This window comes from Callithrix jacchus, chromosome 4 (genome assembly GCF_049354715.1).
Source record: "Callithrix jacchus isolate 240 chromosome 4, calJac240_pri, whole genome shotgun sequence".
Lineage (NCBI taxonomy): Eukaryota > Metazoa > Chordata > Mammalia > Primates > Cebidae > Callithrix > Callithrix jacchus.
In genome coordinates, this window is record NC_133505.1 from 122,839,200 (window position 1) to 122,852,865 (window position 13,666).

Consider the following 13,666-nt stretch of genomic DNA (forward strand, 5'->3'; position numbering starts at 1 on the left):
TTAACACTTGGGCAATATCTGTTGTGGTCATTTAAGAGCACTGCACTATGTCTCCGCCCCAAATATTTCCTCCTCTTTTGCTTTGCTGACAAAAAAATTTCTGCTTAATCAAGGTTTTGGGTTTAGAGTAAAGGCTTTTATGAAATAAAAATATTATGTAACCCTGTAGTTACACTGTGCAACTTTCTCAAGCCCTTTATCAGAAAAAAACAGCTTTACACAATGATGATAAAAACATACTTGGAGCCCAGGAGAGGATGTGTAATCTCTCTTTATTGTTTCTATGGGTCACTGCTCAGTTGATGAAGAGAGAGCATTTCATGGGTCTCTGACAGTCTTATTGCCCTGATTTTTAAAAAAAAATTTTCTGTTCTATCCATTTCCTCTCTTTCTCTCCATGGTACTGGATCCTCTCCATTCATTCTTTGTGTCAAAGGTGAAGGAGACACAACAAATCTTTGACTGGGGATTCTAGACCTGTGTCATCCATTAGAGTAGCCACTAGATACACATGACTATTGAACATGTAAAACGTGACTAGTGTGACTGAATTTTAAATTCAGTTTAATTTGAATAAATTTAGATTTAAAAATTGAAGCTGTTAAACACCACTAAACACAACTTTATTATTTTGGTAGAACTATATTTCACTCCAGCCGTTGAAAATTTACCCTGAGTTGAGATGGATGAAGAATGTCAAATACACACTGGAGTTCAAAGACCTAATATAAAAAAATAACATAAAATGTCTCATTAAAAATTTTTATATTGGCCTGGTGTGTGTAGCTCATTCCTATAATCCCAACACTTTGGGAGGTCGAGGTGGGAGGACCACTTGAGGCCAGGATTTAAGACTGGTCTGAGCAACAAAGCAAAAGCTCCATCTCTACCAAAAATAGTAATAATAATGATATTTTTTATTATTATAGATAATATTTATTATTATATTGAAATAAAATTTTGGATAATTAAAATAAATGATAAATTATTAAAACAAATGTCATTTCTTTTTATTATTTAATGTGGCTATAAGAAAATATAAAATGATAAAGGTGGTTCTCATAATTCTAACTGGGCAGCATCTGGTTGTTTCATTGGGATAGCACTGAACTCTCTCTCTGCCCCAGACATTTCTTCCACTTTGGCTTTGCCAAGATGATTGAAAAAAGGCTCTGGTTTGTTCAAGATTTTGTGTTCAGAGTAAAGGCTTTTGTAGAATAAAAATAAATAATCCTGTAGTTATGCTGTGCAACATCCTCAAGCTCTTCATCAGAAAGACCCAACTCTCCAGGTTCTTACATTCTTCAGGATGCACCCACCTACTGAACACAAGCCATTCTCTTAGTTATATAGTTCGCTTTTCATAGCCTATATTCAGTGCCAAGTGGCTCCCCTCCTTCCAGGGTGAGAAAAACAAGGGATGGGGAACAAACCTCATCCTGAAGCCATCATCAGTTCCAATACTCAGCGTCACTGAGAATACCAGATCAAGTTGCCTTCAGCAGGGTGGGGAACAAAGACGTTGGGCCAAGGGACTTTTGATGGTTGGGTTAGGAGAGAAAGAAGAGGAAGGTATAGACAGATGGGAGAATACTCCAAGGCATGGAATGTTTTTAGGATAGCTAGTTAGGTGCTGATTTAAGAGAGAGGGGCTTAGGCATGAGTATGTTGGGTTTCTAGGAGGAATGTATATCTTATAAATGAGAAAGAGGTAACTGAGCAGAAGATGGAAAAAAAAATCCTAAAAAGAAGCTTTGGGACAGATTATTGGCAAGAATTCTTATGGAAGCATCAGTTTAAAATACATGACATTGTGATGCCCCTTCTAATGTCAAATACCTTCTTCCAGATTCTATTCCTGGTCTTCTGTGGAGCAGACTTAAAGGTTCATCCATTGATGCTGCTTCTGTGTGCCAATAACCCTATTTCATCCTTTATGCCTATTGCGATGTCCCTTTGAAGAGGCAGTTGAGTAGGTGGGGAGCAAACAATTTCTCTACAGTGTTCTAAGGTCCAAAAATGTAGAATTTCAATGGTCATTTATGTCATTTAAACCCATTGATACAGTTTTAGATCTTTACTGCATACAATGCCCTGATTTTAAAGGGGTGGGGGAAGAGAGAAAGAGAGACTGAGAGATTATGTGCCTTGCCTAGGATCAGTCACAACTCAGGATCAGCTGAAGCCCCTAGAAACAACTTAACTGGGTCTCAGAACTGGTTCCTGAATCCTAGTTGATGTCTTTTGCTAACATATCACTTATAGAAGTTTTATTTATTTTGGTTGATTATTTTTAAATTTTTATTTTTTGTGGGTACATAGTAGGTATATATATTTATGGGATACATGAGATATTTGCATACAGGCATACAATGCTTAACAATCACCTTGGGTAAATGGAGTATCCATTACCTCAAGCATTTATCTTTTTTGTCACAAACAATCCATTTATAATCTTAATTATTAATAAATGTACAAAAAAATTTTATCAACTACAGTCACCCTGTTGTACTATCAAACACTAGATCTTATTCATTCTTGTTCTCTTTCTTTCTTTTTTTTTTTAAGATAGTGTCTCACTCTGTTGCCCAGGCTGGAGCACAGTGGCACGATCATGGCTCACTGCAGCCTCAATCTCCTGGCCTCCCACCTCAGTTTTCCGAGTAGCTGGGACCACAGGCATGCACTATATATATCTATATATATATATATGATGTATATATATATATATATATATGAGATGCATATATATATGGAATTGTTTTCTGTAGAAACAGGAGTCTATGTTACCCAGACTGGTTTCAAACTCCTCGGCTTAAGCAATCCTCCCTCTTAGACAACCCAAAATGTGGGGATTACAGGTTTGTGCCACCATGCCTGGACCAGGTCTTATTCATTCTATCTAACTATATTTTTCTACCCATTAACCATCTCCACTCCTCCTGACACTACCCTGGCCAGCCTCTGGTATCTATCATTTTACTCTATATCTTCATGAGTTCCATTGTTTTAATTTTTAGCTCCTACAAATAAGTGAGAATATGCAGTCTGTCTTTCTGTCCTGACATATTTCCCTGAGCATAATCATCTCTAGTTCCATCCATGTTGTTGCAAATGACAGGATCTTATTCTTCTTTATGGCTGAGTACACTCCATTGCGTATATGTACCACATTTTCTTTATTCATTCATCTATTGAAGAACACTAAGATTTCTTCCAAATATTAGCTATTGTGAATTGTGCTACAATAAACAAGTGAGTGTGGATATTTTTTTGATACACTGATTTCCTTTATTTTTGATATATACCCAGCAGTAGGATTGCTAGATCATATGACAGTTCTATTTTTTGTTTTATGAGGGACCTCCAAACCATTCTCCATCGTGGTTATACTAATTTATATTCCCACCAACAGTGTACCAGAGTTCCCTCTTCTCCACATCTTTGCAAGTATTCATTATTTCCTGTTTTGGATAAAAGCCACATTAACCTAGGGTTAGATGTTATCTCATTATAGTTTTGATTTGCATTTCTCTGATGATCAGTGATGTTGCACACCTTTTCATATACCTGTTCGCTAGTTCTGTGTCTTCTTTTGAGAAATGTCTATTCAGATCTTTTGCCCATTTTATTGGTTTTTTTTTCCTGTGGAGTTGTTTGAACTCCTTATACTTTCTGGTTATTAATAACACAAGGGTGTCAGATAGGTAATTTAAAAATATTTTCTCCAATTCTGTAGGGTGGTATCACATTAATTATAACTTGCACTTACAGTTTGGGCTCTCTGCAGAACCTGGGCTGCTGACAGGCTGCCCTTGTGTGTCAATGGTCTGGTGAAGATTACTGTGTATTTAACCCAGTACCTTTGAATTTTAAATGTGTTCTGGTCACAGAGAAAACATTCTCTGGAAGATTTTTTAGGAGATAAAAATGATGGTAGAAATTCTAAATTAATAAGCTTTGGGGTAAGAAAGTATTGCCAAAAAATATCCCTTATTTTAGAAATTTCCTGACCTGACCATCAAGCAATATTTTATGAGAAAAGGAAGAATTTGGTTAATATCAGCTATATTAAAACTAAATTAATTAAAATTAAATGCTATTTGTAAAAGTTTCAAAATCATCATTGAATAAATAGCTTAACTTGGTGATTACAAACTAAGGGTAGGGAGGCTAAAGCTATAAGCCAAGCTAATATATGAGAAAAATCAAATCTTATTTCATAAATATGGAAAAGTGTTACAAATGGAACTGTTTCTATAAGGAATGCAATATACAGTACCTAGAAACTACTGTCTATATATAGTAAACTCTATGCTGTATCATTTCATTCATTTTTTTTCAGCAAAGAGATAAATACATAACTGTTTGTATTAGTGGTGCCTTTTTTCCCCATCACCATACGTAAATGGAATGAATAGCTTCTCTGAGGATGGACAGCGTAATATGTGGAATTCCTGCTTGCTATCTTATAGGTAGTTATTTGCATATGAAATCTTGTGGATATGAGACTGAAAATGTGTAATTTATAAGCAAAAGGAAAAAAAAGCCCTATAAATTCTCATGTCCTGCATTTCACATTTCTGGTGATTTATAAGCCTTTTAAAGCTCATGTTATTAAGAAATTCAAAATTTCTGTGCCTATACATGTTTAACTAATATTAACTCAACTAGCCACCCTGTGGCATTTTACATGCTGTTCATTTTTTCCGTCTATATTTTTTCTCCTCTCGTTTTTTTAGAAACGTTATTCCTATTTCTGTCACACTGTCACCTCTCAGTCTGTCTTGCAAGAATGTAACATCAGCAGCCAAATGAACCTAGGAAAGAAGAAAAGAACAGATTTGTGTCATTTAATTTTAAAAAATAGAAAATTTTTCTCATTCTTTTTTCAGCTTTTGTTACTTTCCATATGAAATTATTTTAAAAATAGCTTGTTCTGTGGATGAAGGGTCCTTTATGAAGTGTCCTTCAGAGATGGTTCAGCAGTGTGTCAGCTCTGTGGTGTGAATCTACAAAGAGAAGGGTGGTCCAGGCCAACTGGATGACTGGGACACCCAGACATGTAAACCTCTCCCAAGCTTAGCTCACTGTGCAAGGCTGCACTGTGGATCCGTCTTTAGAAGAACACAAATTCCCAGCTCGAAGACAGTCTTGACCCAGTGCGCTTAGCCAGCAGAATTTCCAAGGATAAATGGATTCTTAAGTGATTGCTTTCAAACAGATTTGCCCCGAATCATTCTGTCGTTAGCTAAACTGCATAATCACTTGTCCTAACAACATTTAGCAGCACTTATGGCTCTGAGAGCTTTAAGAAAAATATCAATTAAATGAATTATAGATATAAAATTAAAGATTGAAATTACAGACATGAATATTTGATATGCAGGCCTTCTTTTCCTCGGAAAGGTATTTCCCATTTCCCAGACACTGAAGTAAGCAGGGCTTACTTCTTTATTCATTAAAATGTGTCCACATAAGAGCACAATGATGCTGCTGACCTATAGTGTATTCGTTGAGAGTTACTTTGATTTATTGGGATAAATAAGATAAATAAGTAAAAGCACCTAGTGAAAGCAAATAATATGTCAAAATGCCTACATGTAGCAGGCAATTAAATAATATTCATTGAATCTTACCTGACTCACTCCCCTCCCTCACTAAGAATTTCTTAGCTAGCCAGCCTCAATTTGTTAAACCATCAGTGTACCAAATTATCCAGCCATACGGAGGGCCTTGCAATGCCTACCATTTAATAGAAGGATGTAGATTGCACTTGGAAATACAGAAGCAAAATTCTTCCTCAACTTTTTCTTCCATAAGGTTTTTTAAGTCTTTGTCAAAATTTAACAGAAAATAAATTAACAGGGAGACGATGTTGAAGCTATTTGGGTATTTGGGGCCACGTGAGGTCTGATACCAGCTATCATTCAGCAAATATAATCAACTGTTATCTATGAGAGTTGAAGACATTGTTACCCTATTTTTGACTTGGTTTTATTGTTTCTCCCTTTGCCCATAAACTCCCAGAGTGCTTTCCCACCCCTTCCTTGATATCATGGCCACTGACTATAGGACAAATCTAAAAAGATGTTAGGGTTGAAACATGGAGAATCTGTGTGAACAATACATTATTTCTTTTGTTTTTTGATTTTTGATTATTTGTTATTCTATTTTTCCCTAACTATCACAAATAATTAAAAATTACATGCATGCCTCATTACCGGGTAGCTCATTACATGGCAAGACTTTGGTTACTATCTGGTCCCACCATTCTCAAAAGCTAAGCTTCTGGGAAAATGAGACTCCTCTTCTTAAACTGTTGTTGGCTCACCAATCTGTGACAGATTTTCTTCTTTCTCTTCACTTTCCCAAAAGAGCTTTTACTGGCCGGGTGCGGTGGCTCACGCCTACAATCCCAGCACTTTGGGAGGCCGAGGAGGATGGATCACGAGGTCAAGAGATCGAGATCATCCTGGTCAACAAGGTGAAACCCCGTCTCTACTAAAAATACAAAAATTATTTGGGCATGGTGGTGTGCGCCTGTAGTCCCAGCTACTCGGGAGGCTGAGGCAGGAGAATTGCTTGAACCCAGAAGGCGGAGGTAGCGGTGAGCCGAGATCATGCCATTGCACTCCAGTCTGGGTAACAACAGCGAAACTCCATCTCAAAAAAAAAGAGCTTTTACCAAGGCCTTCCTGGGACTTTTGGTTCCTAAATGTTGTGAATACATTTCAGGTCTGGTTTAACTTAGACTCTGCTGTACTTGTTCTTATTAGTCACTCTCTCTTCTTGAAATGCTCTCCTTCCTTGTTTCAGTAACTCCTTTTTTCCTACCTCTGATTTCTCTTCCTTAGAATCCTTTTCAGCCTTTGTGCTCTCTGTTTAACCTACTTATTATATTTTATTGCTTCCTACAGTTCTGTTACTCCCTTTGCTTCTTGATCTACAGACTCTGCCTAGTCATTCTTTTCCAATTCTAATGCTTTTTCAATTAATGTCTCTCTGTGAGCTCCAAACAGGGTTAAAGAACTGCTTGCTGGATAGCCTCACTTGTATGTGTTAAACACCTCAACCCCAGCAGGCTCAAATTGAACACCTCACTTTGTCTCTACCAAGCCCAAATGTACTACTCTTAGTTTTGTTCTTAGTTTAATAGTACAACCATCCTTACAGGTTGCTGAGAAACCTACAAGTCATTCTTGACTCTTTATCAATTTCGTCCCTTTCAGCCAATTGCTAACCCAGTCTTATCTGTTCTTTTTGTTGTTGGTCCAATGGTCTTCCTCTCCCCATTCCTGCTGTAAAGGCTCTGTTCTGGTTTTACCTGAGGTTACCGTCATAACTTACAAAGTGCCCTCATGCTTTCCTTCAGCATTGTTCCCTCTGATATACTTTCACTTGGTTGATAAGGAAATGAAATTCCTAAAACACAAATTTCAAAATATTACTCCACTGTTTATAGATCTGTATTGACTTTCTGTTGCTTTCAATATAAAAATCTCAATTTCCAAGCTTGAATCCCTTTTTTAAAAGTCAGTCTTCTGTAAAGAATTTAAACCTCCTTTCTCATGACAATCTGCCTTTCAATTTATATGTCAGTCATACTGAACTAATTGAAGTTCCTTGTTCCTTGATTCAAACAACCTTTTTATACCTTTGGACATGCTGATTCTTCTACCTGTTATAATTTTCTCCTGCTCCTCTTACCCAAGACTTCTATCTAACTTCTATTTTTTTCCTTCAAAAGCCAATTAAGAGTATCCTTAGGAAGTCTAGAAAGTCTTTCCTGCCACAGATCCTTTCATAGCCTTAATTATACTTCTTTGTACATCTGATTTTTCCATTAGACCAAAGATTATTTAAGGGCAGCAAGTGTGTCTTGTTCATCTGTGCCTACTCAGTACCTGACACTTAGCAGATATTAATAACGTTTTAGTTAAACCAATGAATAACTCGGGTGTAAAATCTGGCCTCTAAAATAGCCTGCAATGATCCCTACCTCCTGTCATTCACACCCTCAGATAGCCCCCTCCCACATGGCAGCAGGGTTGGCAGCATAAGCAGCCATATTGTGATTAGATCTACAAAGAGGTCCATGTGGCCCGGAACTTCATGAAGCCTCCTGACAACAGCCTGTAAGGCACTGGGGTTATGTGAGTGAGCTTGGAAGTAGATTCTCCAGCCTCAGTCAAGTCAACAGAGGTTGTAGCCCTGGCCAGCAGCTTGACTGCATGTGTATTAAGCCATGAAAAAATTTGAGGGATTAGAATTGTGTTTGATAAAGAATCATTTCAAAAAATCAAATATTTTTGTGCACTAGGCGCAGTTGTGTAGCAGTTGAGTAATGCTGGTTAGCTGTTAAGGTAGCGTGTTCCAGTGCAGAGTGCTTGGCTGTTTCCTGTTTTCTCCTGATTGCTCCTGTGTAAAGATGCCTTGTCGTGCAGAAACAAATGGCTGTCCAGTTTATTAAAATGCCTGACAACTGCACTTCTAGTCACCCAGGCCTTGCATATAGATAACGGAGCATACAGTGAGCACATCTAGCTGATGATAAATACACATTTTTTCCTCCTCCCCCCAAAAATGGTAAATCTGATCATATCTACATGTATAAACTTAACATGGAAAGTGTTAGGCAAATGGTTGTAACTTTGTAAGTACTTACAACATGGTGTATCTTTTTGCTTATGAATGTTCTGTACTATAACCATTGTTTCTGTAGTTTAATTAAAACATTTTCTTGGTGTTAAAAAAAAAAAGACTTTGAGTGACAACCACCTAGCTAAGCTGCTCCCAGATTTCTGACTCTCAGAAACTGTGTGAGGTAATAAATGTTTGTTTTTGTAAGCTGCTACAGTTTGGGGGTAATTTGTAACATACCATTAGATAGCCAATATACCTAGCAAAATGAATTACGTATATTGGTTATCTTATCTTAGCCTTAGAAGGACTAAGAGAATCTCCATTCATTCTTCACTTATTCAACTTTACCATTTCCAAGGCGCCTCTGATAATCCCACAGAGCAAGTTGCAGTAGCACAGAGAAGATCGCCCAGCAGGGAGCTCTTCCACAAACTCCACCAGAGGATTCTTGTCTAGAATCAGGGAAAATTCATTTCTGCTTGAATTGTTACAGGTCACACTTGGTGTAATTCCCAGGTACATCTTGAAAGCCACCTGATAATAAGAAAACAAAATTAATAAAACTTGGTCTAGAGCCAATAACTATTAGCAGACTAAGCAAATACCCTGTGATAGGCATTACTGCACAATAGTTAAGCATATGGAGTCTATAGTCAGGAAGTCTGGCTTCACCCTTAGCTTTGCAATTTATTGATCCTATAATGTGAAATTTTTAAATATTTTTACTTGTAAGAGGCTAATTTTTGTGGAAATAATATGGTTTGTAAAAAAACACGTTAAAACATTACTTTCAATCAACTTTTTAAAAGATACATATCCTTTAGGGGAGTAAGAAATTAAAACATTATTAGTCATCAACATATCAGCTGATATTTGCCACACTGATCCTAGCAAAGTATAAAACCCTGGATTAGAAGGGACCCAGGAGACATTTCCCACAACAGTTAGGTGACAATTAAAGCAGAGGATGCTAGGGACAGATTAGACACAGATTAGACCCAATAATTCATTTTGGGAAGTGGAGGGAATAATTTTGGAGTAGTCGTCCCTTATCTGTGATATCAATTACCTGTGGTCAACATTGTTTGAAAATATTAGGTAGAAAATTCCAGAAATAAACAATTCATACATTTGAAGTTGTGCTTCTGCGTAGTGTGATGAAACCTCTCACTGTCCCCTCTCCATACTGCCTAGAACATGAATCATCCCTTTGTCCAGTGTATTCACACTTTTTATGCTATGACCTGCCCATGGGTCACTCTGTAGCTGCCTCAGTTAGCACATTTTTGAAAAACATAGTATATACAGGGTTTGATACTATCTGAAGTTTTAAGTATCTACTAGGGGTCTTAGTTGCAGGTATCCCCTGTGGGCAACAGGGGACTACTCTATTGTGGAAGACAAATCTCTAAGGAGCAAGTGGTAGTGGTGAGAGGCACATAAATGAATTATCAAGTAACTTCACAAAAAGTCTGCTGTTTTATAGGGCTTGAAGAATTTTACAATGTGGAAATGGAAGAAATCTTGCAGACTATGTCTTTTAAGCCCTTAGTTTCACAAATAGGTAAACTGGTGTTCAGAGAACTCAAATGATACTGCCAAGATCATGCTATAACTTAATTCTTTGGTTCCTAATCCAAGGCAATTTCTTTTCCCAAAACACACAGGCCTGGACTTTGAAGTTTATTAATAAAATTTTGTCAGCTTGATATGTTGCCATTTTTCAAGTGTGGAAATTAATTAATTTTTAAAATTAAGAGCTGTGTAGGAGAGAAATGAAAGCAATTTTCTTAAATTACTTATAATCTGAAGAACTAAGAGATTCCTCATTTATTCTTCATTTATTTCAACAGACACTTCTTGAGCACTACCAGTCTAGCACAGTACCTGGCACACAGCAGCCATTTGCAAGATAAATTATGGAATGGGCATCTATTCTGTGTTTGAGACTGTGTTTAGTCTCAAACACAGAAAATGCTTGGTATTGACTGAATGTTTGCCAGGTAGGTAAGACTGGGGGCCTGGAGGGAAGTGACAAAGACATTCTAGGTAGTGGGAACATGTCATGAGCATAAAATACCATGATGGGGTTCAGGGAAACTCTACATCTACCAACTTGTGAGCAGTTGTGGGCCTCAAAGCTGTGAATGGCTAATGCAGAATTGACTTTCAGTTTTAGGGGAATCCTGTTCTTGTCAGCATAGAGGATGGCTTTAGGGCTATGGGTGGGAGTGAGCATGAGGTCAAGCACAGAGATACTAATCAAAAGGTTTCTCGTATAGCCTAGGAAAGAAATGAAGAGACTCCTCATTTTGATTTTCCTTCAAAACTCAAACTCTCCCAAAACTTTTCCATGTAAAATTCACATATCCCAAATCCTAAAATTTGATCTCTAACACTAGCCATTTTAGGAAGATAGAAAATGAAAGGGGAAAAGTTGAAGGCATTCTCCCTAAAAAGTGCAATAAGACAGGGATGCCTACTTTTACCACTTCTATTCAACATAGGCTATTAATAAAAATCCCATCCATAGCAATTAGGCAAGAGAAAGAAATAAAGGGTATCTAAATCAGAAAAGAGGAAGTCAAACTACCTCTGTTTGTAAGGTTAATCATATACCTAGAAAACCCCTTAACACTCCTCCAAAAGACTACTAAGTTTGATAAATCAATTTAGTAAAGTCTTAGTTTACAAAACTAATGTACACAAATCAGTAGCCCTGCTATACAACAACAACCAAGCTGAGACTCAAATCAAGAACTCAATCCCTTTTCATTAGTTGCAAAAAAAAAAAAAAAAACCACTGAGGAGTATATTTAATCAAAGAGGTGAAAGATCTCTACAAGGAGAACTATAAAACACTACTGAAAGAAGTCATAGATGACACAAACACAAGGAAATATACACCATGCCCCTGGATTGGAAGAATCAATATTGTGAAAATCACCATACTGACCAAAGCAATCTACAGATTCAATGCAGTTCATATAAAAATACCAATATCATTTTCCACAGAATTAGAAAAAAGCAATTCTAAAATTCATATAGAACCAAAAAAAAAAAAAAACTCCAACAGCCAAAGCAATCTCAAGCAAAAAAATAAATCTAGAGGTATCACATTACTTGATTTCAAACTATACTACAAAGGTATAGCTATCAAAACAGATTAGTACAGGTACAAAAGTACCTACATAGACCAATGGAACAGAATAGAGAACCCAGAACCAACTGATCTTTGACAAAGCATATAAAAACATAAATCAGAGAAAGGATACTCTATCCATTAAAATGTGCTTGGAAAATGAGATAGCCACATGCAGAAGAATGAAACTGGAAAATGAGATAGCCACATGTAGAGGAATGAAACTGGTACCTGTCACTTACCATACGCAAAAATCAACTCAAGATGGATCAAAGACTTACGTGAAACCATAAAATTTCTAGAATAAAACTTAATAAAAACTCTTCTGGATATTGGCCTAGGCAAAGAATTTATGACTAAAGCCCAGAAAGTAAATGCAACAAAACCAAGAATAAATAAATGGGACCTAATTAAACTAAAAAGCTTTTTTACAGCAAAAGAAATAAACATCAGAGTAAACAGGCAACCCACAAAATAAGAGAAAATATTTGTAAACTATGCATCTGACAAAGGACTAATACCCGTTATCTACAAGGAAGTCAAACAAATCAGCAAGAAAACAACAAATAATTCCATCAAAAAGTGGGCAAATGACATCAATAGACACTTCTCAAAAGAAGATATACAAATGACCAACAAACATAAAAAAATGCTCAACATCACTAATCGTCAGGGAAATGTAACCTAAAACCACGAGATATCATTTTACCTCAGCCATAATGGCTGTTACTAAAAAGGCAAAAAAACAACAGATGTTGGTATGAATTTGGTGAAAACAGAATGCTTGTAGAATTCTGGTAGGAATGTAAATTAGTACAACCTCTGTAAAAAACAGTACAGAGATTTATTTCTTTGCTTCGATTTATTTATTTATTCATTCATTCATTTATTTTTGAGACAGGGTCTTGCTCTGTCAGCCAGACTGGAATGGAGTGGCCTGATTTGGCTCACCACAACCTCAGCCTCCTGGACTCAAGTGATCCTCCCATCTCTGCCTCCCAAATAGCTGGGACTACAGGTGCCTGCCATCAAGCCTGGCTAATTTTTTTTTTTTTATATATAGAAATGGAGATTCACCATGTTGCCCAGGCTGGTCTTGAGCTCCTGGGCTCAAGCAATCCATCTGCCTCGGCCTCCCAAAATGCTAGGATTACAGGTATGAACCACCACACCTGGCCATGGAGAGTTCTTTAAAAACTAAAAGTAGATCTACTATTCATTCCACCAATCCCACTACTGGGTATCTACCCAGAGGAAAAGAAGTCATTATATATATATATATATATATTTTTAAACCTGCACATGTATATTTATTACAAAACAATTCACAATTGCACAGATATAAAACTAATCTAAGTGCCCATCAACTGATACAAAGAAAATGTGGTGTATATACACCATGGAATACTCCTCAGACATAAAAAGATAATGAAATAATGTCTTTTGCAGCAACCTGATGGAGCTGGAGGCCGATATTCCAAGCGAAGTAACTCAGGAATGGAAAAACTGTTGTTCTCACTTATAAGTAGGAGGCAAGCTATATGTATATAAAGGCATATGGAGTGGTATAATGGACTTTGGAGACTCAGAAAGAGGGAGAGTGGGAGGAGAGTGAGGGATAAAAAAATACATATTGGGTACATATATTGGGTGACAGGTGCACTAAAATCTCAGAATTCACCACTATATACATATGTGTGTGTGTATATGTAATTCATCCATGTAACCAAAACCCATTTGTACCCCAAAAGTCATACATATATATATATATAAATGTGTATATATATGAAAAAAGAAAGCAAATCTCTGTCTTCTAAATCTTAAGTCATAGCAAGAGAAAAATTTCATCATAAAATTCTAGGTTTGCAAATTTGATTT

The 13,666-nt window shown here is 36.7% G+C and overlaps 1 protein-coding gene across 1 annotated transcript in view; it reads right to left on the minus strand.

Annotated features, from left to right (window-relative positions):
• Positions 1 to 4,563: 4,563 nt before the first annotated feature.
• The window catches only part of TRAPPC3L (trafficking protein particle complex subunit 3L), a 38,824-nt gene continuing 29,721 nt past the window's right edge, over positions 4,564 to 13,666 (minus strand). Inside the window, exons 4-5 of the mRNA XM_078370753.1 lie at positions 8,995 to 9,180; positions 4,564 to 4,820 (exon numbers count right to left, since the gene is read on the minus strand). Coding sequence (XP_078226879.1) covers positions 4,701 to 4,820; positions 8,995 to 9,180 — 306 coding nt within the window. The 3' untranslated portion in view covers positions 4,564 to 4,700. The remainder of the gene's footprint in view (positions 4,821 to 8,994; positions 9,181 to 13,666) is intronic.